Below are 26,647 nucleotides of genomic sequence, written 5' to 3'. Positions count from 1 at the left end.
TAATTATTCCCCAGCAATCTGTTAATCGCGCGGAGGCAGTGCCGCTGTAGCTCCGGCGTTAATGCGGGGTAATCCAGGTCGTCGCGACGTTCCTGAAGGAAGCACGGAGAGTCGAAAAACGCAGGAAGAACGTGTCGATGGCGAGGGGAAGGGGCGAGAAAGCGGGAGACGCGAAGAAGCCGGGGGGTTGGCTCGATCGAAGTTGTCGAAGGGAGGGCGCCACCTCGCCGGCCACCCCATTTCCATCGGCTCCCGCGGGCCGCGCACTTATCACCCCTATCATTACCATACTGGTTTGTCATCCCGCTTAATGAGCCGCGAACACCGTCCGCGTTATCCGAGCGCCTTCGGCTCGATTCAGACCGGCGGTCGGCTGTACGACCGGTTCGCGATCGAGAGGAACAGTCGAATCGCGTCGAGACGTTGCAGTTTAGAAAGGAGAAACTCAAACTACTATGTAATGTGTGACTCGACGTCTACATTATTTTCGACGGTAACTTTCAATGGTAATTTTCTCACGATCAACGAGACTCCTCCGCTGTTCTCATTTTCGACTCTCATTTTCGACTAGCAGTTTTCGGATGATCCGCGTGTACAACAGCTACTCCGGACACCTCCCTTCGCTGTTGTGGACTGGGAAGTAGGGGCGAACAACAGCTCGGCGATTCCGATATAAGGGTAATCTCGGGGCGCGGAAAGCTCACTCGCGAGCATCGCCAACGCTACCTGCAAGGAGTATCGGAGAAGTTAGAAACGGGATTGGTGGTTTTGCAGGAGGATCTCGGAGCGGTTCCACACTCGTGGTTTCATCTACTTAGCGGACTTTTCAGATTGCAGTCCTCGAGGCACGTTACAGAGACTAGGATCCTTCTTCCTGTGGACTGTTTCGAATGTTCAGCTTTTAGTTTTGGATGTGTAGGGTAGATAGATGTCTAACTAGAATTAATCGATTCGAAAAGCTCATTATTGCTCGTTGCAACGTCGCGAAGTACTGAAACAGACCCAACATAAACAACCGATAAAGACACAAGGGAGGAGCACGGGGATAATTGAGAAATAAATAACTCATCGAAGGAATAGAACGGAAGTTCCAGTGAAATCGAATGATACGATTGATCCCGGGATGGGAGATCATCCGCGTTAGCGATCGCGCATTTGGAAATCCATTTGGCCGGCAGCCAGTCGAGAGGCCGGCCGGCCCGTGTATCTAGCTTAAAGCACTCGGAAATCGCGCGTAATTAATTCCAGCCCCCTTTTTCGCGAGCTGCCGGAGCTTTGCCCGTTCCGACGCTTACGGAAATCTTGAAGCCGAGGACATAATCGCGGCTGACGGGTCGCCGCGCACTGCTCTTTCATAAAAGTTTTACGAGCCCGGGATCTGTCTCGACGGAGATCGGTCGGAGACACGTGACGAGGACAAGATAAACCGCACTCCAGTTCCCAGAAGCGCAGTCCAATCATTCCGACAATTTTTACGAGCCGAGCTGATCTCGACTTTTAACGTGCCAGGAAGCGTGTAGAACAATCAATTTCATAAAAATACAGTAAATTGCGGTAGATATTTTTTAAGTAAAAAATTACCTTACCGTTTAGCGAGTACAGCCAGGTCCTCGAATTCGCAACGGTTCGCCCGAAATGGATCAGTGTGTCGCGCCATTGCGCAAAGATCGCAAGAATGTTGCTGATTTGGCCAGTGAACTGTGGCGAAACGTGACAATCCCATAAATCAAACTTACTTTATTCACGAAGGAACGAGTGACGCTTCGTTGCGAAATGAAATGTCATGAGAATTGTCAACGGTTCATACGATATTCATTGTTTCGTGGCAAATATAAGTGGTATTAGAAACAATTATTAACGATTTGGTATCACAAGTCTGATGGTTACACTATCGTCTAGTTACTCGCGTTAGTAAATATTTTTATTTCGGGATTAATCTTTTTATTGCAATTGTTTGTAGGCTTCAATCTGCTTTCGTTACGTTGAAGCACTTTCGTTAACCTTAAAGAGGACAGTCGAGTGTAAAGAGCTAAATATATCTTCTTAAGAATAAAGAATATTTGTGCAAAAGGAAAGAGGGAAAAAGATTGTGGGGAAGAGGAGAGGAACGAAAGAGCGTTACGTCGTTAACGAAGCACGACGGCGCTTCTTCTCGACGACCACAACGACGGAGAAGAAAGCATTGGTATTCGCGGCACGATCGTACACGTGTTACTTCACGTTTTTCCGGGTTAAGGGAGGACTACCCGAGCGGAACTCGCTCTCTTCTCATCATTTGGTATGCCATTAATTAATTTGGCGCTCGAGAGCCAGCCAGCCAGCCAGACGCGACTCGCAATTAGTGCCGGGAAATCAAAATGGCACGTGTGCGCGCCAGCTGCTCCCGTAAATATGGCGGCCCGGTCTCGGGAACGATGCTGCGCGGCGTATCTTTCGAATGTTATCGCGATTCCACTGATCTGTTCCCTAAATTCCGTGCCTATAATAGAAATTTAAACTTTTTACTATCGCGAGTCATCGTAGAAATTCACAAAATAATCAAAACTTATTTCACTTCGTGATTTGAACGGCTACAAATACCAAATATAGAAGTATACCGTAATGAAATGTTTAATTAAGGAATCGTGAAAATCGATGACGTGCTGCAGTATAATCTTTGAGATATGCATACATCTATATAGAAATATCACGAATATCTGGGAACATGCGAACAGCACGAGCACCGAAACAATTAAATAAAATGTGTTCTGTTTATCTCACGGTTTCGATCGTTTCTTTAACGAAATCTAGAGATCACGAGCGGCGATTTTACAGGGAAAAGGGAGCCAGTGTCGAAGAAAATGGAAGGAAAACAGTGAGTCGACGAATCAGTCCGCACGCGATCCCACGATTTGCAGGTTCACGGCTTCCAAGGACGACCAGCCCGCCTACAAAGCAAATATAATTCACGAGCATCCACCGTTCGCCTTCTTTTCATTTATTCTTTCGCAATTTCGTATTCCTGACCGACGGAAGCCAACAGTCAGGCGTTCCTCATCCGTTAACCTTTATATTAGCAACCGTTCTTTCATTTTGACGAAAATTCTTTTCCGTTTGACGAAATTGCTTCGAATGTCCATTTCTTCGACACTTCTAGATAAATAAAACTTTCTGAATGATTTAACGAATATTAAGAAATAAAGAAATACGGAAATAGTATTAAATGAAATCAAATATTCTGTAAAGATATTGTAATACCCAAGCGTGAGGTGATCGTAAAAAATTTGGCTGTTGATATAACCGTTAATCTACTTCCGGTGGACGAGTATCGTCGCCATTCGAATTCCCGATCCTCCTCGACTCCGTATTCGACGGTTTAAGGGGGTGAGCGACGCGAGACGATAAACGGCCCGTTCTTCTTGCGATATTATCCGGCCTCGACTATAAATTCGAAGTCGGTCGGGCCGTTGTAACGGAAGCGGCGAAAACGACCGTGAACGCAATGCGGAAGAATACGATGCACATCACGGTCACGCATGCACGGACTTCTCCCCGTGCCACGCTCGGCCTTGAACCACTTTTTCTGCCCTGCATTTTCCCCTTCGCGAACAGACGCGAAACCATGCGTTCTCAACATTTCAAATGCGAAATTTTTACAAATGAAAATGCGTTTATTCCTCCATGCGTTACGTAAGACAGAAACATCCTAGGGAAAAATGATTTAGAGAACATGAAAGTAGAAGTATTAGGCTTTATAATGAGTCCAGGAAAGATGTTGAATGATTTTTCATTGTAAAGTTATAAGTATTTAAATATCGGAATTTTGTTAGGTTATAATGTAACGAGTCTTTATTTTAGAGAATTAATTAATTATCTTTGGAAAATGCAGTTCCATTGTTGCATTAAATGTATGTATAAGAAAAATACAAGATAATGCCATCAGGGAATCAAAGAAGTAGATCAACTTCTGAATGAGACCATAAATGATGAAGTAATGAGACCTGTATAGGAGCTGTATTGATCAGTTTTTGTTTAAGTAATGGGCTTAAAGGGACTATACACTCTGTGGCTTATTACTGAACATGGAAGGTTTATTAATTGCTACCTTCGTATTGACATGCTGCCATCTGCATGCATACTCTATAAAGACTTCAAAGTCTACCAGTTCATGATAATCCTAAGAGTCGGTATAAGAAAATTTATTATAACAAAGGTAAGATATCAACAGAACGTTTTATTTACAGGATTAAAAACAAACTAGATTTTGAGTGCGCTTATTCTTTAGGTTTCTCCTCTTTCTTTTCCTCTTTCTCTACAAAACCACTCTTGATACCCACTTTCTGCAATTCTTGTACTAACTCTCCATTCCTGTGCATTTCCAATAGGATGTCGCATCCACCCACAAATTCACCATTAATGAACACTTGTGGTATCGTGGGCCAGTTGGTATAGTCCTTAATACCTGATTGCAAAAGAAATTATTCCAGCTTTGATAAGACCTTATTATTACAACTTTTATTGGAAACAATCAATGTTCTGGATAATAACAATTACCTTGTCTAAGTTCCTCGTCTTGAAGAACATCGTGCGCGTCATAGTTGACATTGTGCATCCTCAATATTTGAACAACCGCATTACTGAAACCACATTTGGGTTCTTCCGGTATACCTTTCATGAAGACTACCACCTTGTTTTGCTAAGAAAGGATCAACCAATATTCTGTGACTTGTTATTAAGAACTGACAACCCGTAATACTAAACTAATCTTTGTATCTTAAATCTATGCCCTCTTTCTTGTACTTCAATAGAAGTAATACGAATTTTTGGTAACAAAGAGCTGACATGAAATACAAACTAACACACTCGCTTGCGTTATTAAATTACAAGTAATTGATATCTCGAAACTTCAAATACTGACAAATAAAATTATAGAGAATTTCATTCACATTATATTAAGAACGTAGAATCACCAGCTTACTTTAACAAGATTTCCAATTTTATCCAGTTTCGTCGCGAAGCCTCTGACGGCATTATAAAATCTAAATGGAATCATGTCTCTGACAGTGGTGTGTTATGTCTGTCGACAGAAGCTTTAATTTGTTAATAAAAAAAGTACACCATTTAAGAGGTTACCCGGCTTAGACACAAATCGTGGATGAGCGCATAGCATTTAGTGCCGCCATCTTAATTGACTATTACCTAACAAAAAAGCATGCCATCTAGCGATCATATAAATTACTACCTCGAAGTCACCTACAGATGTTAAGTGTGCAACATCGGAGACAAAGTCTCCTAAGGTATTCAGTCTATCTCTTACCTGTCGTCGGTGATATAATTTTCTTACCAATTACAGATAAAATATGTTAAAGCGAAAATTACTATAAGACGATATGTCAGTGCGAATCCACAATCTGTTCCGATCATTCTATTTTAATTCACAGCAACTGCCGCTAGATAGCCAAACTGTCACCCTCTCGAAAAGGATCATGAAAATATTCAATGCCTCGACAAAGGGAAGTAAATTGTAGGATCCAACATCTGCTAACGATCTTGTCGGTGATTCGTATTCGAGAGACGTTGCATTAGACATTTCGCTTTGAAAATATTCTCAGGTTTTCGACTAACAAAGATCGTGAAACGTCTATCGATCCTGCAGCCCTCCGATAATGAAGTCACACGAAGAGGTATCCCGACAATTTTTGTCGTCTCCGAGCTCTCACGCTACTTAATCTAAATTCTCATTGAAACACTGCACGCATACATCTTTCGTAACTATTGCAAGCCATGATTACGTAATGTGTTATTATTTTAAATTATATGAAATCATCCTTGCGCAATCTACTTCGAATGTATTTCATGATTATTCATAAAATATTTATTACCGTGCTTGCAACTATTTCTCCCATGACAATCTGCGATCGTCGAGCAATTGAAATTATACATCGAATTACGATAAATAAAGAATAATTTTCAAGAGAGAAACCAATGATACGAGTTTCGTGCGACAGACACGGTGGAACAGTATTTCCCAGCCACTTCAAATTCGATCTACATATATACGTATGTATATCAACGTTCGTGGCCTATTTACGCGAGCTCCTAGTACAGGTCTTTACTTACGAGTCATTTTCTATAAACTTTAAGTCTGCAATTTCGTCGATGTAAGGGAACAGTAACAAGGCTGCTCAAACTTCGAATGTAAATGTCACTGCCTCGTTTGAACCTATTCACGAGGTCATCACAGACTCGTCGAGTCTGTAAAAATTCCAGTAACCTAGGAACACAAACATACGTCTGCGCAAGAAATTCTTTTCGGTGACGCTATCCTGTTTTGTGGCGCGATTACTTGCATATTCATAAATATAGTAAACTTATCTTATCTCCTTCGATACGGTATCAGCTCGACTAAAAGCACGCTCAAGATCTCTTTAGGGGAGCCGTTGCCAAATTATTTCACCGTTAATCCAGGAAGAATGTTCGTTAACCTTCATTCTCAAATCTTAATATGAAGTCCGAATAAAAGAATAATACAGCTAATTCCGCTCGTCGCTCGAACACCGATAAATAAGTTAATTACCGTTTCCGTTGTTCAGCGTCATCCCGATGCGAACCTAATTTACTCGCCAGTGGGCAACCATAGCGGATTTTTCTCGTTCTTAAATAACCGTGACGCGCGCGTGGGTTTTTTTATCCGAGTAGACTATATTTACACGTCGAGTTGAGTCTGGTCGAGTGCATTTTCCCCGTGACGTAACGGTGAAAAATTGTTACGGGGAAAACTCGTTAGCCGACGCCGCACGTTCGTAGCACGTGGATGTCCTTTCGAAATCCATGACGTCACGTCGAAATCATGGTCATAGCGAGCGATCACCATGGAAACTCGCCTCGCGAACCTACGCGAGGACGCCCACGAGATTTTAAAGTTCGCCGGGTACACGCGTCGCGGCGCCCAGCTTCACGGACCAAGTCCTTGCGATAGGTCACGGATGAAAGCCACAAAAATGGCAACAGGTTAAATGTTCAACAAATATTCCGACCGCCTTGCTTTCGTCGCGACGTCTCCACCTAACCTAAACTTCCTGCCGTCAAAGAATGCCGGATAAACGTTCGATTCGACGTTACGCTATTTTCCTGCGTTCCGTCGAATCCGAATTCACCGGAATTCGCCGGGCGTGGATAGACGATTCTTCGATCGGTTAACCTAACTTTCGAATCGCGGAGTCTTCGATCGACGCAGTGAATGCCACGGGATTTCGTAGAGCGAAATACAGAAAGCAAAAATATAATATTCAGTCAGAAATGTTTTCGATTCGATTTGGGTCACCGGTGACCCCCATGGCGTTCAACGAATTATCGCGCAAACTAAATAGAATCTCGCGTCGAGTGGCAAGACGGCCTTCCAATGGGCGTGTACATTTTTACGATTGCGTAAGCTCCGAGGGGCTTACTTATTGTCCACGGTTACACATTCGCGTTATAAGATTACGTGACGTAACGAAGTTGAAAGAAGCACGGCGTTTCCTACTTCTCGCCGCGTCGTTTCGCGCGACGTCCGCTGCGACGAGGAGCGAACGACTCAGCGAAAAGCGACGCAGCGTCGGAATTCCAGCATCGGAGGAATATTCGGTTGCGAGCCGGCCTGAAACAACCGGGACGTCGTCGTTCCGGAGGAAAACGCGTGCGTCCGCCTCGGCCGAGAGGCTCGGTCGGCAAGGCAGAGCGCGCGAGGTTACGTCCAGCGACACACGCAACGATCACACGTGATCTCGCGCGACGACCTTGCGTTCGGTGGTACTCTCGGTGAAACTGCGACTACAACGCGACTGCACGGCAAGAAACGGCGGCTACGCGAGTTTAGAGCTCGCCGGGCAGGGGAGCGAGGGGAGGCCAGGTAAGGGGTCAGCAGCGGAGGGAATAAGGGACGAGCCGGAAGGGCACGTTAGCGGGATCACGATGTTCGGGGTCTCCGCGATTGTCGCGCTATTTTACGCGGGCCGCTTCAACGCGGCCGCAGCCGTGACGATGGGTTTCACTTTGCCGCAATGTTGCCCGCCGTTGCCGGTTAATGCATTTTCACTCGTGGGGATGGCGACGCTAAATGATACGGTTTCCTGTTCACGGGAAACCCGAAACTCCCGCTGAGGCCAGGTAGACCAAAACTCTAGCGGCGTGCAACCTCATCGGATGCCTGAAAATATTGCTCGCCGGGAATATTTTAGCGGCGTTACTAGAACGGAACTTTTCGCGTAAATAAGCGTCCAATCGACACGCTGCTCTCTCTCTCTCTCTCTCTCTCTCTCTCTTTCTCTCTCTGTGTGCCTCGGTTTTTCTTTATTTCTTTCCGCGAGGAAGGGAGAGCGAACGTTAGGCAATTATATTTCGTGTACAGCGTGAAACGGGTTAGGAATCCGTGTCAGCGATAGCAATACGATTTCGGGGAGAGAAGGTGAGGCACGAACGTTCGTCAGGTCGTCTCGATTATCCTCGCGAGGCGGCCTGGTGGGGGAGGTTGTCGTCACTGGCGAGCATCTGCGACGGAGAACAAACCGTTGGAGGGAAAGGGAACGGACTACGGGGCCCGAGAGGGACGGAGCGATCCGGCGGACGAGGAACGCCGAGCCGGGGATAGTGGCACGCGCGACGAAGAGGGAGAAACCTTACGCCGATTCCTCTCGAGGTCGAACAGGAACGAAACAGAAAAAGACAGACCGGTCGGTCGACCGTACCGGCGCAAACGCAACGAAGGCGACGCTCCTCGGCTAGAAACACGAGAAAAAATCGTCGCGCACAGCTTTACCGCGTCTCTCATTTCAATTTGCCAGGAGAATCGTCCGCGAGGTTCTCGAACCGTGTCCGACTGTTCTATCCGGCGTCGGATCGCGGCGAGTCTCGATTTTGGATAACCACGGTCGACGCTGGAAACGATAAGCGCCCGAAAAAATTCCCTCTTCGGACGTGACCGCAGAGAAACCTGTTCGACCGTACAAAAGAAATCTCGATGAAAGCACTCGGTTTTTAAATTGAACGTTACAATATTTTAGGTAGAAACTTATACCGGGACGCTCGTTTCGCTACCGCGAGGAAACATAGGATCGCGTCGATCGAAAAGGATCCACGAGCGATCGGATCGGAATAAAAGTAGAAGAGAAAAACTTGGGCAGATGCGCAGCCGAGGAAAACAATGCGAGACAGCAACGAACAAACGGTTCGCTCGTCGGAGAGAGAAGGAAGCGTAATCGTATAGCCCGAAAAGAAGGAACGGCGAATAGCCGAGTAAAGAGCGGCAAAGGGGGCGGGAGGGGGGCAGAGAGAGAGAGAGAGAGAGTGCGAGTAAGCAAGCAAACGAGTCGGCTGGCGAGCAAGTGGGGAAGAAGAGAGAGTGGAAGGGAGAGAGTGCCACGCGACGCGCCCACCGGAGCGACAGAGAGAGAAGAGGCGGTCCGAAAGAAGTGGGGCTAGGGGGAGAAGTAAATCGAGTGGCTTGGTGAGCGGCGGACGGTATCCTGTGTATGGTCGGGGGCGGGCGGACGGCGAGGGGGGCGAGGACAAATGACGAGGCGCGCGAGCCATCAGGGCCGTATGCTGGAGAGCACGCGATACGCGTTCCAGGAGCCGTGGCTTGCGCGCGCGACCTTAACCCTTAACCGGTTAATAAAAGTAATGCGACTGCGAAACAGATAATACGATCGGACGCTCCGCTCTCGACGCGACGCGTCTCGTTCGTCGATAAGAATTTTCTCAACGATACTTTTATCCTTTCGACGTATTTTCCGTGATATTTTCCAGAAAGATTCCGACTGGTCGAACGTTGTACTCGAGGACGGTTCCGAAATACAGGATTCTCGGATAAACTGATATTTCGCCGTTGGCTTTCACGAGCGAGGGAACGCACGGCGAGAGAAAGTCGCGCGGGACCGCGGCAAAGGGACCGAGGAAATTTTTGAAGGATGCGGTTCGCCAGTCGCGCGAAGGAAAACGCGGTGATTTAAAGGAACGTTCGAGGCGAAGAACGGCCAAGGACTCCGACCGCCGAAAGGTCGGCCCGCAAGACGAAAGAATCATCGGGCACGATAAATTGAGCATCGGCAGCTGCCGCGCCAGGCTGCGGAATATCGGCCGAAAGACAGAATCTCCGGCATCTGTCTCGCTTCCCAGATAGCACGCTAAAAAGTAGCAGGTTAGAACCGAGAGACGCATAACTTCGTGTTTACTGGCCGGTTACCGGTAACCCGGGCTAGCCGTAACCCGGAGAATACGGGGACGAGGATGGGAATCTTTTCGCGAAGGACGGAGAACGCGGAGCGGCGTCGGCGGGAGCGAGAGGAGGAGTCCGAGCCGCGAACCGGCAGCGAAGCGGGAGCGAAGCGGGAGCGAACGCGAGGCTAGAGGGAGACGGACGTCGAAATAGAACGGAAAGGCATGCGGAGGACAAGAGAGGAACTGAAATAGAGAGTGGAAGAGGATTCACGAGTGCCTCGCGAACTTCTCCCTGCATTAACGGTCGCAGACTACAAAGTACGAGAGAGAAATGAGAGAGGGAGAGGCGCGTACACGTTCGCCGATGGGACCAATACCCTTCGCGGACTCGGCTGGAGTAGCCGTTGCGCGTCTACCTAGCAGCCTTCTTCTTCGTTATCGCGTCTACCTCGAAAATTGATCGCGCTCTCTTTCGAACAGAAACAAACCGACCGAACGTCTTTCCCGAGAAGGGATCGCGCGCGTCCGTATCGGAACACGCGAATATCGCCGGACACCGTGTATAAATATCGGTAAATATAGATTCGTATCGAGCGTTACGGCCGCGCTCGAAGCGGGGCGTTGAGTAGGTCGTCGACGTCTCTCGCGGCGATACGTTAACGATAAGCGTCGTGAGATCAATCGCGCGCGAACCGCGTATCGCTCGAGCGCAATTGCGAATGTTTCAGCCACCTCGACCAATCTACCCGCCCCGTTTTCTTTCAGTTCCGACGATTCTAAAGAGGAAGTTGACGCTACACTTTCCACTTGTTATTACCGTTGTTGAATCTCCCTATTCTCGATTGCGCCACAACTTTCGCCGCACCCTGTACACTTGCAGCGAGAAACAGAATGCGCGCGAGCGAGCGAGAAAGAGAGGGAGAGAGAGAGAGAGAGAGAGAGAGAGAGAGAGACAGAGAGAGAGGCGTAAGGAGTAACGGAGAGAGGAAGAGAAAGTACGGCTAGGGAGAAAGGGGCGCGGATAGGCGGCGAGGGGAGGGTCAGACGTTCTACCGTTGCTTGCAACCATCAAGCTTGCGTCGACGGTGGCTGCGGAGGTGGGGACAGTCGATGGGTGGTGGGGGGGAGGGTAGTGGGTGGCAGCTGAGCACGGAGTGATAGGGGAAATCAGTCGCGGTTCGAGTACCGCCACGTATGCACGCGAGCGAGTCTGCTCGTCTGGTTACTCTGCCAGAAAAGTCCGTGACACAACACACCACGCACGGTTCTCTCTCTCTCTCTCTCTCTCTCTGTCTCTCTCTCGGCGTAACGCGCGAACATAATCTCCCCTCTGAAAATAAAGCAGAAGAAATTTCATATACGCGTACCGAAGAAATCGGTCAGTAAGACCCCGACCGTTCTTCCCGGCGTTCGTTAGCTGTCTCTCGAGAGAAACAAACGAGAGAACAGACCGAGAACGGTTCGGTTCGCGCCGCTTCCCGGCGAGCGGGAGGACCGACGGGGGGACCGACCGGTGACCAGACCAATCAGAAACACCGATGTAAACAGAGAGCGGAGTTTTAAACGGCGGAAACAAAAAGAAAGAGCTAACCGGAGTTCGGCGACGAGACGCGCCGCGACGGAGAAAGAGTACAACGCGGCTCCTCCGTCTCGCTCGCTCCCACTCTATCTCCGATTCGCTCGCTCCTCGCTCGCTCCTAACCCCTCGCTCCGCCTCCCCCAGCCCCCCACCGCCCCCCACCGCCCACCGCCCACTTTTTCTTTCTCTCGTGACGAAAGGACGTTCGAGATTATCCGAGCGAACGTTTCTACGAGGGGAAAGTCGTGTCTTTGATATACACCAGTTTTCAATTGTTGGCTCGAGAAGATTCCGCGCGCGTCCGCTGGTCTGGTGCTCGCGCGGTAGCTTAGCGCGAAACGTAAGACGATCGTCGCCGCGCGTTCTCTAGAAACGGTGCGTGTGCCGTACTCGTTCGTACCTGCGCGTGGACTTCGCGGCGAGCCGAGGCCCGCGAACGGCTATGCGATAGTTTCTCGTGGCAGAAGTGACCAGAGATATACTTCCTGTGTGCCCGGCAAGATACGAACCGATACACCGACCAGAGCAGAGGAGACGCACGCCGGTCCAAGATGCTCGACTTCGAACAACAGGCTAATCAGGCCCAGGCACTGGCCTCGCTCGACGAAGACTGGCACCTGCTCGAGGGTGAGCGCACGACCTTCGTAATTTTTCCTTCGTATCGCTTCTCGCATGCCCGACAGAAGCCCGCGCGACACACCGCTCGCACCGTCGACGCCGTATCGGTGCACACCTGGTGAAAACCCACCACCGGACCCCTTCGGTCCTATTCTTTTCCTGCTTGTTGCTCCGATCTACAGGGTGTCGCTGAATTAACCGCGTCCCACTCCTACCTGACACGGTTCATTTTCCAACGTCTTCTATTTTTCACCTCTCTCTCTCTCTCTCTCTCTCTTCCTTTGAATTCGCTTTCTCGCGGACCGTTATTTCTAGGTCAGGTTAGCTACTCTAAGACGCTCGATCGCGGAACGTACGGCGAGAGAAAAAACTGTTCGCGCACCGATGATTTTTCCCTGGAAACGTTGACGCGAATTGTCCGACGAAAGTAATCTCGAATGAAAATCGACGCGAATAATACCGTCGAGCGAACATTGTCACCGGGCAGAGTTATATAAATAACTTGTTCCTCTTAATGGAAGCGATTAAGCGGCGCATTCCTCGGTAATGTTCGTGAAAACCGAGTGCTTTAAAGGGTCTCCTCCTATCTTATCGAATCGAGCGAACGCTAACGGACCGTACCGATTCTCGAGGACACCGAGAGCTACCGAGCTACGTATTGCAAAACTAAAACGTATCCGTCACGCGTCGAACCTCGCCGACCAACGACCGCCATTTTTCTTTTTTCGCGGCTTTGTTTTTACCCCGCCGTGCACGAGCAAAGGTGGAAACGATACCGTTTTCAGTAATTTCTCGCTTCGCTGTAAAGACGCTCGTACGCGAATTCAAAGAGGAAAAGGGGAATGTTAAACACACGGCATCGTAATAATTCTAAACGCGCGTCGATTACTAACCGAGTCGAGTCTATTAAAAGGATATTCGACCGTGCGAATAGTTCCGTTACACGCGGTTTCGCCGCGGTTAAGTCGACTACATAACCGTTCGTTCGCGGACCGTAGTGACATTCCTCTGGCGGAGTATCGCGGTCGAATTTTCTTTCGGCGCGGCCGGAGGTGTCGAATAACCGACCTTCCGAATCGCTTCAGGAATAATCGGCGCAACGATTTCTTCCGCGCCATCGAACCGACTCGGCGAAACTCGCCGCTGGGAATTGCCCAAGACTAAGCTTGTTTTCCAACCGGCGAAACGCGAAAGTATCGCAGAAACGTCCACCGCCACCGGCTGGTTTTCCGCGGTACGCCACTGGCTCGTCGCGTGGCTGCACGCGCGTCCAATGACGAAATATCAGGTGCGATTGTGTTCTTCGATCGAGGCTCTCGAAAATGATTACCCGAACGCAGGGTGTTGCGAAACATAAGCTGTACGACACTTGGCCGTGCAGCGTCCTTTTCCATCGAACAGCTGCCTTCCGGAGCAGCAGCCTTTCGACTTTACTGTCCCTTTTTCTGACCGCACGGGAACCTCCGGAGACGCGTCCGCGGCTCTCACCGTGATTCCTTCGTGCTCCCTACCAGGCAAACTAACGACGCCGTAGAACACGAGTAACCTCTAGATTCGTTCGATTGTATCATTTCGTGTCGCGAATATGCAATCGTCGAATGCGTCATTTGCCCGTTCTCCTGCTGCGCGTTTCTCGCTCTCTGGCTAAGCAAAGCTATTCGAACTCGACGGTTCTTCGGGCGAATTAAGGCACGGAAAGAAAGTCCGAAAGTTTATTCGAATGAAAAGTGAAAGGAGTCAACGTGGAACGCTTCAGATTCGAACGAGCTCTGTTAATATTTCGTCAAGTTCGAATGGCGGAATCGATGGCGTTCAGAAAACATTGATAGTCTACAAATTGCTTTATATCGGCAGCATTAACGAGCGGTTACATGCGCGCGGCAGAGTTAGCTAGAAACATTTGATCTGTCGCGCCCTAGTCGACGATTCGTCCCGATACGTTTACGCGCTTTCTGCGAAATTAGTCGCGGGGACGCTAGGCGCTAACCGAAAATATCTCGAGTTGAGTCACCGACTCGAAATTTGCCATTTTTAATACTCTGCCTGAACCAACACGCGAATTAACCGTGTGACGCATTGCGGAGCAGACATTATGTTGCCCGGTAGCCATCTTCCTCTATCGCGACGACTATTTTTAAGTTACTTCCGTTTCGTTCGCGGCTGAAAATAATTACTAATGTTTACTTTTTGCTTCGTCACGTCGAGTCACTGACATTTATTAAATCCTCTGTCCAGTGTTTATCGGGAGGGCTACGAGCGAAGGCTCGAAGTTGAATTTAATAAACCTATAAATATTATCCGACTCGCATAGGTTAAAGATTAATGAGATCTGCGCTTATGAATATTTCATCCCTCCGGTGACTTTACTCCTATGACGAGTGCACGATTTCTTTGTTTCGAGAAGCTGTTCACTGTCGATTAATTAAATACTGCGAAACAACGAAACTTCTTTTGAAATACAGTTTAGAAGGACTCGCGGAAAGTTAATCGTCTCTGAATAAATTTTACCGGCCTCTGTCGTATACGCGTTAGCCAGTGGTTGTCAGCCTGTATCCTATGACTCGAAAGTTCTCGAGTAAAAGATTACGCAACGCGCAACTTCCACTCGAATCTGTTCCCCGACAAATGAAAACGCTAAACGTCCATTTTGCTCTATCACGCAGAAAATGCACACATCGTAAAGTAACTGGAATGAAATGCCTCGAAGGAACCAAGATCGAGCAGCCATCTTTCCGTGCACTTGGAGATCTCCGTTGCTGGTAATATGGCGGCGATTAGAACAAAGTTCCGTGTCGGAGTGTCTTTCCGTCGCGTGATCGCGGCAAGCAGGAGTATCATTTTAATCGTCACGAGAGAGAAGACCGTGCGGCTCGGTTGAGAGTCATTTGCAATCCTGATTTCCGGAGCACTTGTCCGTTATCCACGGCGCGGTCGTGCTCGCATATTGCGTCGTGGAGAGCACGACTCGCACCTGTTTCACAGCACGTAAATGTTTGCGGGAACAATATCGTGTGTTTGGCGCTGCCAGAGCTCACCTGGCCGTCGCCACAGGAACACGTCCATTTTTTTGTCCTTTTCCCTCCTCTTTTTCGCCGCTTTTTAACCCTCTCGATATTGCGGACGTATACCGCCGATCAGAAAGCGATCAGTGTACGCAACGAACAACTTACAGCCGCCGATGGATGTAATTCGCCTGTCGCGTTCGACGATTTTCCACTAAAAATATAACGCGTCTCTCGGTGAGTTATAACCGTGACGCACGTAAATTACACCGACACTCTTTTAATCCGCATGATTTCCTTCTGAAAGCGTTTATTTAGAATACTCCTCGTCGAACGTATCTTTGCTCGCGAGAACCAAACGAGTCGCTCGCGAGGCAAAACGACCAAATCCTTTTTGTTAAAGTGTTCGAATTTCAGCGGGAAAACGCATAAAGCGCATAACGGTTCGTCGAGTTTCCCTGGTTTTCGTTTCGCGGAGCGAGTCACTTTGAAAATCGACGTGGTCGAATAGTATATTTCTTGCAGTCGATCGGATGTGTTAGTTAGCCTCTCGAAAGCTAGAAGCAGATCGGTCCGGGGGTTACGTTCTGCAGTCGTCGAGTAGATCTGGGTAAATATGGCGTCGAAAATGGCGGACGAGCAAGTGAACGCGATGCTTCCGCGAGAATATGGGTCGTACGGATGATAGTAATAGACACACGGGGCGGGACAGCTGCTTTCTCCGAGGCTCTGTTCCATTCTTGACCTCGATAGCACGTTGGTGACCTATAACGGCCACGACCTTCGGATGACCTTCACCGCAAAAGAATCGTGTTCGCTTCGGATTCGGCCGCGACACTTGTTGGAACACTGCTCTCGAGTTTGATCACCTGTCTTTTCGATGGCTGTACCTTAGTCTTGAAGCATCGGGATCAGTCGCAGTCGATCGTACTTCGATCGATCATTAATCTCGCCGACCAACGGATGTGCTTCGAATCGATCGTTATTCGGGTTTAAGGTCGTTCGCCTTTTGATCTCCCCGCGGTTGGATCGGTTGAAATATCTTATCGTTGATAATCGCCGGTGGAAAAGGGAATTCTGCTCGTAGAATACTTGGCATTCGAAGTTCGAAATTCGAGACTTAAAATCTCCATCGTAAATACGATTATACCGATATTAAAAGGCAATCGACTGTATCGGCGATTTCGCGCGAACCTTCTCTTATATGCAATCGAAATTTTCGGCGGTAATGAAGCCCGGCTGTCCCTTTATTCGCGTCTTAATTGAGAGCGAACAACATTGCAGGATTTTTCCTCGTGGAAATTAAATCACCGGTACGGAATCGATATACACCAGGAAGGAAAAAAGCGACCAACCGGTTGACTGAGTCATTGCGAGCGTATCGCGGCTGCACGGGACGGAGTTCCATTTTCATGAATATCTGAGAGTCCCCTACAGCTAAAGCTTCTCATCGGGGGTTAGACAGCGTCGCGGTGGGATCGGGAAATTCTCCGAGTAACGAACACAACCGTGCGAAACTTTCCTCCCGTGCAGCTACCCGTTTTGCCCGATCTGCTGCCCGTACAACCCTGCTTCAACCCTGGATCGGCGCTGCGTCTAAGTGCCAATTTCTAATGGACGTTCAGCCCACGAAAGTATCTGCGAATTCCCCTTAAACCGACTCCACGGCGTCCTACAATGTATGCTTCTAATCTATTTCGATCAACCGAGTCGAGTGATTTACTCGTTTCCAATTAGAAATACATCTTCGCGTTTAGCTCCAACTTTTTCTACCCTCTCGCCACCGACGATCGTTACGGTGATAATAATAGTAATAACTTCGTCGACGCGAGTCTTTCGATACGAAAGAGATAATAAGAAATGTGAAAAATTTCTTTCCCGAAGCGACGCGTTATTCGAGTAGCTGGGAATTATTGAAAACAGAAAATTGAAGAACACGAGTTCAATGGATGGCGTTGCGGTTAAAGGTGGCACACGTTCGGGTACAGGTTCCGTGGATTGACGCGTACCTCGCCGTGACGAGGAAGAAGACGGTATTTGCATTTAAGGCCAATGGGATACACATGGCTATCGTCCTCTCGAATCTTCGGCCGCGGCGCCGTTTCCAAACGGTGGTCTAACTTGTTGCACGCGTCCGAAGAATTCGTAAAGGTCAAAGAATGGCGCGAACGGCATAAATCAGCGGCCGCTGAACGCCCGCAGGAATCTAAGTACTTTACGTGCCGTTTCCAGACCGGGGGAACGAGAATTTCACTGAAAAATCTCCAGTTCCGAACACGAGCGTGCACGAAACAGAAGTTTTTCGAATGTTAAATAAATCCGCTTGCATTTATCCCTGGAAGAGACATCGTTTTCCCGCTTATTTGAAATTTGTCTAGACGGAACGTGCAAAATGGTGGTGTCAGCGCCTAGCTACCGGTAAAACAGGTTTCTAATGCAGCATTTTAAGTCGAAGATACTTAATACTCTAAGCTTCTGAATTTCTGCAAACCTGTAAACGCGATATACAAGGTGTACGGAAACGATTACATCTTCGAAGAATGAATCTCCGAAAAGGGGCTCTCGCGAGGTTCTTTAACCATCTTTCCATTAATAAATTATTAACATATTACTCTTAACGGTAACAATAAGAAAATCTACCGAAAGACACGCGTACAATTTGATACCTAGTCGATTTGAAAATATAGAATTAGCTCCAAAAACCACGATATTTCGTACAGGTTAGGCCCGACAAAATGGCGGCCAAGTCGGCGACGGTATCGCGACGACTCAAGGTACCGGCGCGTTTCGTCGAAGATCTCCGCGCGAACGTTGCAGGGTTCACGGGACCGTGAACGCGCGAATCTCGACGCGCTCGCGATATTCCGCAACTCCGAGCGCCAGGAAGTTGGTCAAGCTTGCTCGTTTCCTAAATCGCGACCAGATAAACGTAATATCCGGATAAAGAGTTCCGAGATAGATTCGTGGCATTATTCGACGAGCGGCGAATCTAGAACCGGCACAGGAAATTGGTCGACCGAATTGCGACCGGACGCGCGGTTAGTCAACACGCCGGCCGCTTGAATATATAAGAACGATTTTTTCCGACGAGTCGTCGATCTGTCCGCCGAGGCATTGGCCTAATTGACGCCGAGTCAGGGACAAGCTTTTCGAACGTTGAAAGTTCGTTCACACTTCTCGAGCGTCGTTGGCTAACCAAGAAACTTCGCGTGGTTCCTCTTGAGCAATCGGTTGGACGCTTGTAGAGGTGTGAATACCTGCCGAGGAATATCGATAATATCGCAAAGATACCGTCAACGCATTCGCTGCTGGCGCCGTCTGTTACCAGAACTTTAGTTTCAGTTTACAGCATTATGGAAAACCTGCGGATATCCCCGGATATGCATCGAAAAGCTTCGAATCACTTCGAACACCGAGATCCGACCGTCCCTCGCCGCTAATATAACAAATAAACCCGAGGAGCAAGCGCGATCGTCTTTCCCGCGACGCTGGGACTGTTTATACCCGTTCGACCCGTTGAATTTTCATCGCGTGCCAAGATTTAAAATGCATCCGTTCCAGCGGCGGCGGCAGCGGGGTTATACCCGTCCGTTCACCGAAACGTTTTGATGAAAAAAATGCAAACGCGGGGAGAGACAGAGAAAGAGGGAGGGAAAGAGACGCGGGGATAAAGAGAAGGAGGAATCGGCGAGGGGCGCGGGGCCGGCGGCGGGGGCGGGGGCTGGGGGGAGGGCTCCGGCGGCAGCACTGCGGCAGAAAACTGGTCCAGGTGCAAGCTCGATACTCCCGGAGAGCGTGATTCGCGTTGAATATTCGCCAACTGGAATTCCTTATTCCTGCAAAGCCGGCGTTGCCCTGCGAACGCAACGGTACTCATCGCTTTTCAGCTCGTTCCTCCTTCGACCCGCGATCCCGCGCGATTAGACGTCGCCTGTCGCGTGTGTAACCCGACTCTGCTGTTCGCTAATTAACTCGTGTGTTCGATCAGATCACCGTTCTCGCGCTTCTGATTCGAAACAGACATTTTTCGTCGGAAGCGTGTATCAAAATGATCGGTTAGGGATGGCTGTTTGGCAAGCGTACGTTCGCAGCGATGGCGTCGCGCGAAACTAGGCGTCTAGTAAACCTGCCTTGGATTATATTAGAAATTTCGAAAGCTTTCAGATCGATTGTTCACCGCTTCTCCGATCGTGTCAACAGTCTCGCGTGTTCTCGTGTCAGAATATATCGATCGACCCTTTATCTTGTAATTAAAACCAACGTGCGGTCGATGTACACGTTTAAACAGCAGAGTATATGTTGCTTACAGTCGAATACGCTTAATCCCGACGAAATGGTCGCGAAAAAACCGTAAGGTCAGAGGTTCAAGCTCGCGAAGACCGTGAATGTTTCGGCGAGCGTGCGAGCTTGTGGAACCACGATGCTGGGACGATACGAACAACGACGCCGTGTAATCGGTCCCCGTGAAACTACGTTGTTACACTATCTAACCCTACGCAAGCAACAGACTGCGGGGCGGGTAAATAATTAACCCTGGGCAAAATCGTGCGATTGCTTGATTAATTAACCCGCCTCTCCGAGGTCCTCCCTTAACGATTCGGACTCCGCGTTTCTCGTTTCAGCGGGAATATTATCGAGAAATAAGCAGGCGTGCGTTGACCACGATTTTCTTAGGTTTCTCGCGAATTGAGAGATATCCTTGACGAAATGAGAATACGTCCGAGTCGAAGAAGGTCGAGCGAAAGTAACGAAACGCGTTTAATCTCTTGCTCTACGACATCCGTGTCGGACTCGCGGCGAAGATTTCAAATGGAGTTTAACGAGCACAAATGCTGTTCGATTCGTTTGAATGTAAATTTGATATTGTTCCTCTATTGTCAATGGTTATACCTTAGAGCATAAAGTAAGACTGGAATTTCCTCTTAGTTTCAGAAAGAAATGATAGGGCAAGGGTTTCACCGATGCGCTGTCGGTTCTCGCGAATTTCTCGGAGCGGATCGCGCGGCCGTGTTTTTCGATGGCCTCGACGAGACAGCTTCTTCGAGCCCCGCGAAATTTTCCTCGAGGAAATGTGCACGCGAACCTACATATGCCGAGGAAGTCCATCGATTGGTTACGATTTAGGTTACAGCGCTTTTCCCCGAAACGGAAACGCCGGGGAAGGAAAAGCTTGTCGAACACGAGCGTTCGGAAGCGGCCTTGTTAATCCGGTCTTTCCATTGTCTTCGAATTAATCGTTGAATTCTCATAGTTCCGTGAAAGTTTCGCTAATGCGAGATAATAAAATCTGTTCCACTCGAGATTTTAGAGCTTACAGTTACGTTGGAGATGTTACTTGACCCCCTTAAACTAATTCTGTATCTCACCGCGAAAATTCATCTTTAAAGCGACAACATTCGAAGAACGTACTGCTCGAACTTAGCTATCGTAGCCGGGAGTTTGAATATTTTGTGAAATATTGAAGCACTGGAACAGATTCGAAGGGGTTAATCGAGTATCCGAGTATCCGAAGATCCGAAGAGCGTATTTGTGAAGTCGATAATCGTGGCAGGCAAAATCTACGACGATAGGCGGCTGTTAATCTTATCGTCGGCCGAGGACGAAACTCCTCTGGCGTCGAAGACGCGCGGCGAGACGCGGCGAGACGCGGCGATCGCGTCACTGCTCCCAAGGATCCGTCCTTGGGCCGTTGAAAGTTAAAACCAGGAATTCCCTGGTGTATGCGAGATCATCGCGGAACGCAGCCGTCGTCGCCTTCGATCGTCATTCTTCGAATTAATTGTTCGAACGAGCAGCGGGGAATAAATTAATTGTATGGCTGCTGCTCGATAGTTATCAGCCCGTTCGCTCGAACGCGTATTGGGTTTGCCCCGTGACGACGGACGTATTAACGTCTTTGAATTTCAGATTGGATTTCATATCTTTTTCCAACTCGACTCGCGCGACCGTGTTTTCCGAATGCTCGAATTGATTTCAGGTATCGTTTCGACGTTTTAACGTTTAATCGTTGTTAAGAAAGTTCATACGGTCAACCGAGATTCGACGCTCGATTCGCGAAAGCGAGAGATTCATCGAAATTTGTATCTTTCGAAACGCGAATCGCAACACTCGAGCCGATTTTGTAACCGATTTTCTGTCGAGGAGCGGGTGAAATTAAAAACTTGGGGTAGTTCGTTTCAACTTTGTTTCTTAAGATATGTAATAGTACAAATAGTGGCATAGTTGAGGCTGTAAAGTGCGGAGGTTTCCTTCGCGCGACCTACGATCCGTATAAATATTGTTATTCCGTTTCATTCGCAGCCATTCCCAACGTTCAAATATTTTTCTCCTCGTGCTGCCCCTCGCGAGCTCTTCCAACCCTCCAGTACTCGAGGCTTGGTCTCTCGCAACTTGGATTGAGTGGGGTAAAAACGTGTTCTATATGGAAGCCCGTTTAACAAATATCGACGGAAAAACGAACGAACGACCCGCCGACGAAAAGTTCGAAGGCGATAACCGGTTACAAGAATCAGCCAGGGAAATTTCTAGAAATCATTAAACTTCGAACTCTCGGTCGAACCGATGCGAACGTTGCGAGTTTCCTCGTCTACTCGAGACAGAGAGTAGTGTATCTCCGCGATCGACACTCGACGCTCGGTATTCGAATGGAGCACAGACTCACGGTGAAAGTGGAATTCCTTTCTCTAATTAAACGCACCGATAATTCGAATAAAATCAATCCAATTACGAAGGAAACCTCGCGACGAGAGACGAACGGATCGCGAAAGAATGCTGCGGAGGCTCGGGGACGCCATGTTGGCGGTGACACGCGTCGAAACAGAGTGCCGGACAACCGAGCGAACCACCGGCACGATCGCCGAGCGATACGGATCCGTGGCGCGACCGATTTTCCCGGATATTCGGGGAAAAGCGGCGTGGCCGACAGGTGATTCAAGGTCAACGAGGCGATAACTGTCGTCAGCTGGCCGGCGTTATCTTTCTTAGATTGACATTAACGCCGACAGCGGATGGTAGCTGGTTTATTATGCCGGCGTTATGCGCGTACACGCCGGCCAGAGGTGGAGTTTCAAATCAATAACCGGTGTTAGAAGGCATTTGGCCACGCCGTGATATCGATTATGTAGCGCGCCGGTGTGTATACGCTGTGTGTGTGTGTGTGTGTACACGCCGCCGGCGAGAGGTGTCCGAAGACGAGACGCGTCACGCCGACCACCGTTCCCGAGAACCGGATGTCTACGGACGATCAACATCGTCGACGGTGGATCTGGGCTAGCCTCCAATCGGTCCGATTGATCGTTCTCGGCATTGCAACCGCCGAACAGTCTAATCGACCTTTCGACGCTTTCCTACGGAGATATCTCTATCTTTTCATATCGTTCCGACAGAATCGATCTGCCCGTTCTAGCTGCAAGTCTTCGAGATCCCGAGTGTTTCGAGTGTGTACCAAAAGAATTTCCTATTCTTTCATTTGATCGAGATAACAAAGGAGTACGATTCGAAGGAAATCGAACGTAGGATTTAGAACTTGTTCGATCCGAAGGTGTCGCGAGATTCGACTCCGTCACCGCGAATCCCACTGTTTCACGCCAACAACTTCCACCTGCGCGGCGAAAGTATCCGAACGGTTCGATAAAAGCGTCATCGTCCAAGTAGACACAGATTGCGTAACATGGTAAGCGTTTAGAGCAGCGGTTCCCAACTCATGTTAATCGCGCGAATTTACGTATCTCCGAAGGAACAAAGCATCTCTGCGTCCCAGAGACAATGGTCGTTTCCAAAGATCTTGCAAACGGATCTCCAGACTCATCTACGAACGCGTAATCTCCTCCAGTTCGATTTCAAAAGCGATCGAAATGAAAATTCCTACGCGACGAGAAATTTCTACACGAGAATCTTGACGAGTCCTCGGATTCCCAAGGGAGAGGACTATTTATATTTCGAATCGATGGATAAACGTGCCAGCCGCAAAGGTCCACAAGGCTGACGAGGAAGGGAGAGGTGGACGTTGAAAGGATTAATGAAAACGAGGGTCCCGAAGTTGGGTCAATGGCGTAACCGGAGGGCGCGTGACTCGCCTCGGATTCAGCCGCGCGGACGCACGCATAATGGCACCGCGCCTCCTTGTTTTATCGCGGCGATTAATCGCCGATAAACGGAGAGGGACGCGTCGACCTAATTAAAATAACCGACCGACGGAAAGAAATGTTCCGAAACGGACAACGACGCGCCATCGGTATACAGCTGAGTCGTTCGCAGACTGTAACCGCCTGTTTTTCGAATTTTCGTGACAAAACGCTTGTTTGAACTTCTATATTTCATAATTTCATAATAATAGTAACAATAATTTCGTCAAATCCTCGCACTTCCCATCTTCCAGCGCTAACGCCGAAGCCACCGAACGAGTCGAAATCGCCCATTTGTTGTTCCTTGTTTCGCGATTATCGAAAAGATACGGACCGTCTCCTGAAAAATCGTTAAACCGATCTACTCTACTAATGGGTGAACTGGAACGCGAGTGAATTGGACCACCAGGGAATACAAACTAATCGATTTTCGCTCGGTAGACCAGCGTCGCGATCGGTCTGGCGAAGCGACTCCGCGCGAACAAGTTGGCGGAACTGTATCAAACTGCTCGGAGAACGCGAATTTCACTTTGCCGATCTTAGACACTGGTCACGTGACATTATTTACAGCTGCCGGATCCGTCGAACGAACCGTAGATTCCGAGTAGATGCGGCAACTTGCGTATCAATCGACTCACGGGGGCTAATAAGACACGTAGTTCGCCGGCAATGAACCTTTTACAGCGTCAAAGCGAATCCATAATTACGTTTTCATCGGCAGGGCGTTCACGTGCATACTTGGGGGTGGCGCGGGCGGAATAACGCTCGCAGTTGCCAATCAATCGCACCCGCTAAACTATGGAATCGCTTTACGCCGCGACGGGATCGTTCCGAATTTAATGGCGGCTCGCGCCGCCCTCGCCGCCCGCCGCCCGCCGCCCGCCGCCCTCGCTGCCCACGCCGTCCTCACCGCCCGCGCGAGCCCTTTGTTGTTGGAAGAATTTCCGATGAACAGTATCAAACCCTTGTCTTGCGCCTTCCTTCGCAACTGGGCTTAAGGGAATTACTTGATCGTTGACGAGCGATTAGGAGCAGAATGGATTCACGTCTCATCGTAAGTTCAGGTTTATCTTGACTGCTGTAGCGAATATTATCGGGCGCTGCTTAAATACCGTAGGATATCCTAGTTTTATCAGCCAAGCAACAAACCGGGTAGCTTATTCGGACGTAGCAACGCTGATTAAAGAAACATCTCTCGAGATACACGAGAATTTTGAAATCACCCCCTGAATGGAAAGTGTTACCTCGGAGGCGCACCTGATTCTTCGTCTATTAGAATACCGTATCGGGCAAACTATCTCGAATTACGCTATAAAAAGTATCTTCTTAAAGGTGCAAACTTTCGAAAGCTAAGAAAAAAATCGACTCTTTTCACCAGAATAACCACTTACGGGGTGAGGAAAGTTTCCCTCCGGATCGAGGCGTTACCACCATCGATGAAAGGGAGTTTACTCGCGCGGCCCGTAATAAAATCGAATGAAAGTCGCTGGATCCGTCCGTCGATCCGGCGGAACACGTCGCTGCTATAGTAGGTCAACTAAAAAATATCCTATTACCTTTTATTTGCTCTTCCTGACAGTAACTTTGTATCTCTATCCTGTGAAGCGGCACACTCGCATACAGTCATTATGTAAACTTTAATCGAACGAATATTCAAATCGTCCCTGCCTTTTGCAAAGAACACTCGAGCGCCGCAGAGGTTAATCCTCGAAATATTCAATGCCAAGCAGCAATATCAGGATCAATATTACGTGCGCGGCACGGTTAGAGGCCGGCCAATTCGGTGTTTTACGATGTTGATCGACCCGTCGACATAATTACGCGGGCCGAGGCCTGTTACGTGTGCCTGACGCCCGATTAATCCCGACGGATCGTCATCTTGTGTCGCGGGCCCCTTCGAATTCGCTATTTCTTGCTCGAATCTGATCTATAAAAGAAACTCGTGCAACACGAGTCGTTCGTTTGACCGACTGGCCAAGTCAACGAGACAAAAACTGTTCTAACCTCCCTTGACTTTGAGAACATACAAATGAAATTTTTATACTGAATATACAATATTGAGTATTTCTTTTTAGCAATGAACGTTCTTTGTCCAGTGACTTTTCTGTTCTCTGATCTCCGTTTAATAACCTCCCGTAGTCCCCGGATATTCTCGAAGGACTCGAATCCTCGGTGAGGAGGAGCCGATACAGTGTCAGCGACTCCGAGAGTACGGTACCTTCGTTCCATTCCTCGCGCGGTCGACACAGCCGCTCTCCCACGCGTCCGAAGACGTCTGTCTATGTGCAGATTCCAGTTAGAAAGTCCGGCGGTTTAAACCGCTTCGCTCGGGGACAACGTTTCTCGCGCGTGATCGAAATCGCTCGAACTCCAAGAAACTGCCGGGCAAAAATCGCACGTCGTGTTTCGAGGGGTCGTCGCGAAGGATAGACACTAATGTTCGAATCCACGGCGGATTCTGCCTCGAGAATAATTTTTTTCATCCCTGCGGATCGACATTCGAATGTCGAATTCGCGCGATTTCGGGAACGAAAAGGTACGCGTGCGGTCTCGCCCGTTGCGCGAAGCAGGAACATCGTAGGAAGAAATGGCTCGCGGAATGCGAAAATAGACGTTTCACGCTTCGCAACGAGCCTAAGGAGAACGTTGAGCGACTTCTCGTTGCGATGCCACGGAAGTTCAAAGGTTGACGATCTTTACTTAGGATTGGGTAATCCTTCAATTTCGCGGAGCGGTGTACGACGCACGATTATCATCGATAAGAAGATAAATAACGATATTATCGTTCTCTTGTATATAATACACAATCTGTTTTAACAATAAGAATAATTGAGATTAATTGTTAAATTTCGATCGAGTGGAATGAAACGAATACGAGTGTCTCCCGTGCAGTCCGTCGATGAAATTCCGAGCCGAAGTGGCGGCTGCAGGGTTGCGCTTCGCGCCGTTTTCGACGGCGAACCCGGAGGAGGTTAAATCGGGGAAGGTGTCGTAACATTATTACGCGGCGTAGCGACCCGCCGATAAAGTCCGTTGCGTAATACACCTTGTCATCCCCATCCGGTTCAGGGCTCGCTCGGCGAATATCTGTTGCAATATCGCGTAACCAGCAGCTGAGGGAGTTTTTATTAATAACGAACCAACCATTG

General features: G+C 48.7%; 3 protein-coding genes across 3 annotated transcripts in view; 1 reads left to right on the top strand and 2 right to left on the bottom strand.

Moving 5' to 3' along the window:
- eag (potassium voltage-gated channel protein ether a go-go) overlaps positions 1 to 26,647 on the bottom strand; it is a 131,582-nt gene that overhangs the window by 90,518 nt on the left and 14,417 nt on the right. The gene's annotated exons all lie outside the window — the stretch shown is intronic.
- On the bottom strand, positions 4,194 to 5,187 carry Grx5 (Glutaredoxin 5). The gene is made up of 3 exons (XM_031993535.2): positions 4,958 to 5,187; positions 4,534 to 4,675; positions 4,194 to 4,441 (listed from the first exon to the last, which is right to left on the bottom strand). The coding sequence occupies exons 1-3, from the start codon at positions 5,030 to 5,032 to the stop codon at positions 4,254 to 4,256; spliced, it is 405 nt and encodes a 134-aa protein (XP_031849395.1). The 5' UTR covers positions 5,033 to 5,187; the 3' UTR covers positions 4,194 to 4,253.
- Positions 11,966 to 26,647, top strand: part of LOC116434736 (uncharacterized) — an 80,254-nt gene continuing 65,572 nt past the window's right edge. The window contains exon 1 of the mRNA XM_076367408.1: positions 11,966 to 12,382. Coding sequence (XP_076223523.1) covers positions 12,307 to 12,382 — 76 coding nt within the window. The 5' untranslated portion in view covers positions 11,966 to 12,306. The remainder of the gene's footprint in view (positions 12,383 to 26,647) is intronic.

The sequence above is a fragment of the Nomia melanderi genome, chromosome 4 (genome assembly GCF_051020985.1).
Source record: "Nomia melanderi isolate GNS246 chromosome 4, iyNomMela1, whole genome shotgun sequence".
Classification (NCBI taxonomy): domain Eukaryota; kingdom Metazoa; phylum Arthropoda; class Insecta; order Hymenoptera; family Halictidae; genus Nomia; species Nomia melanderi.
Note: the sequence above shows the minus strand (reverse complement) of the source record. Positions and strands in the feature narration are given on the sequence as shown.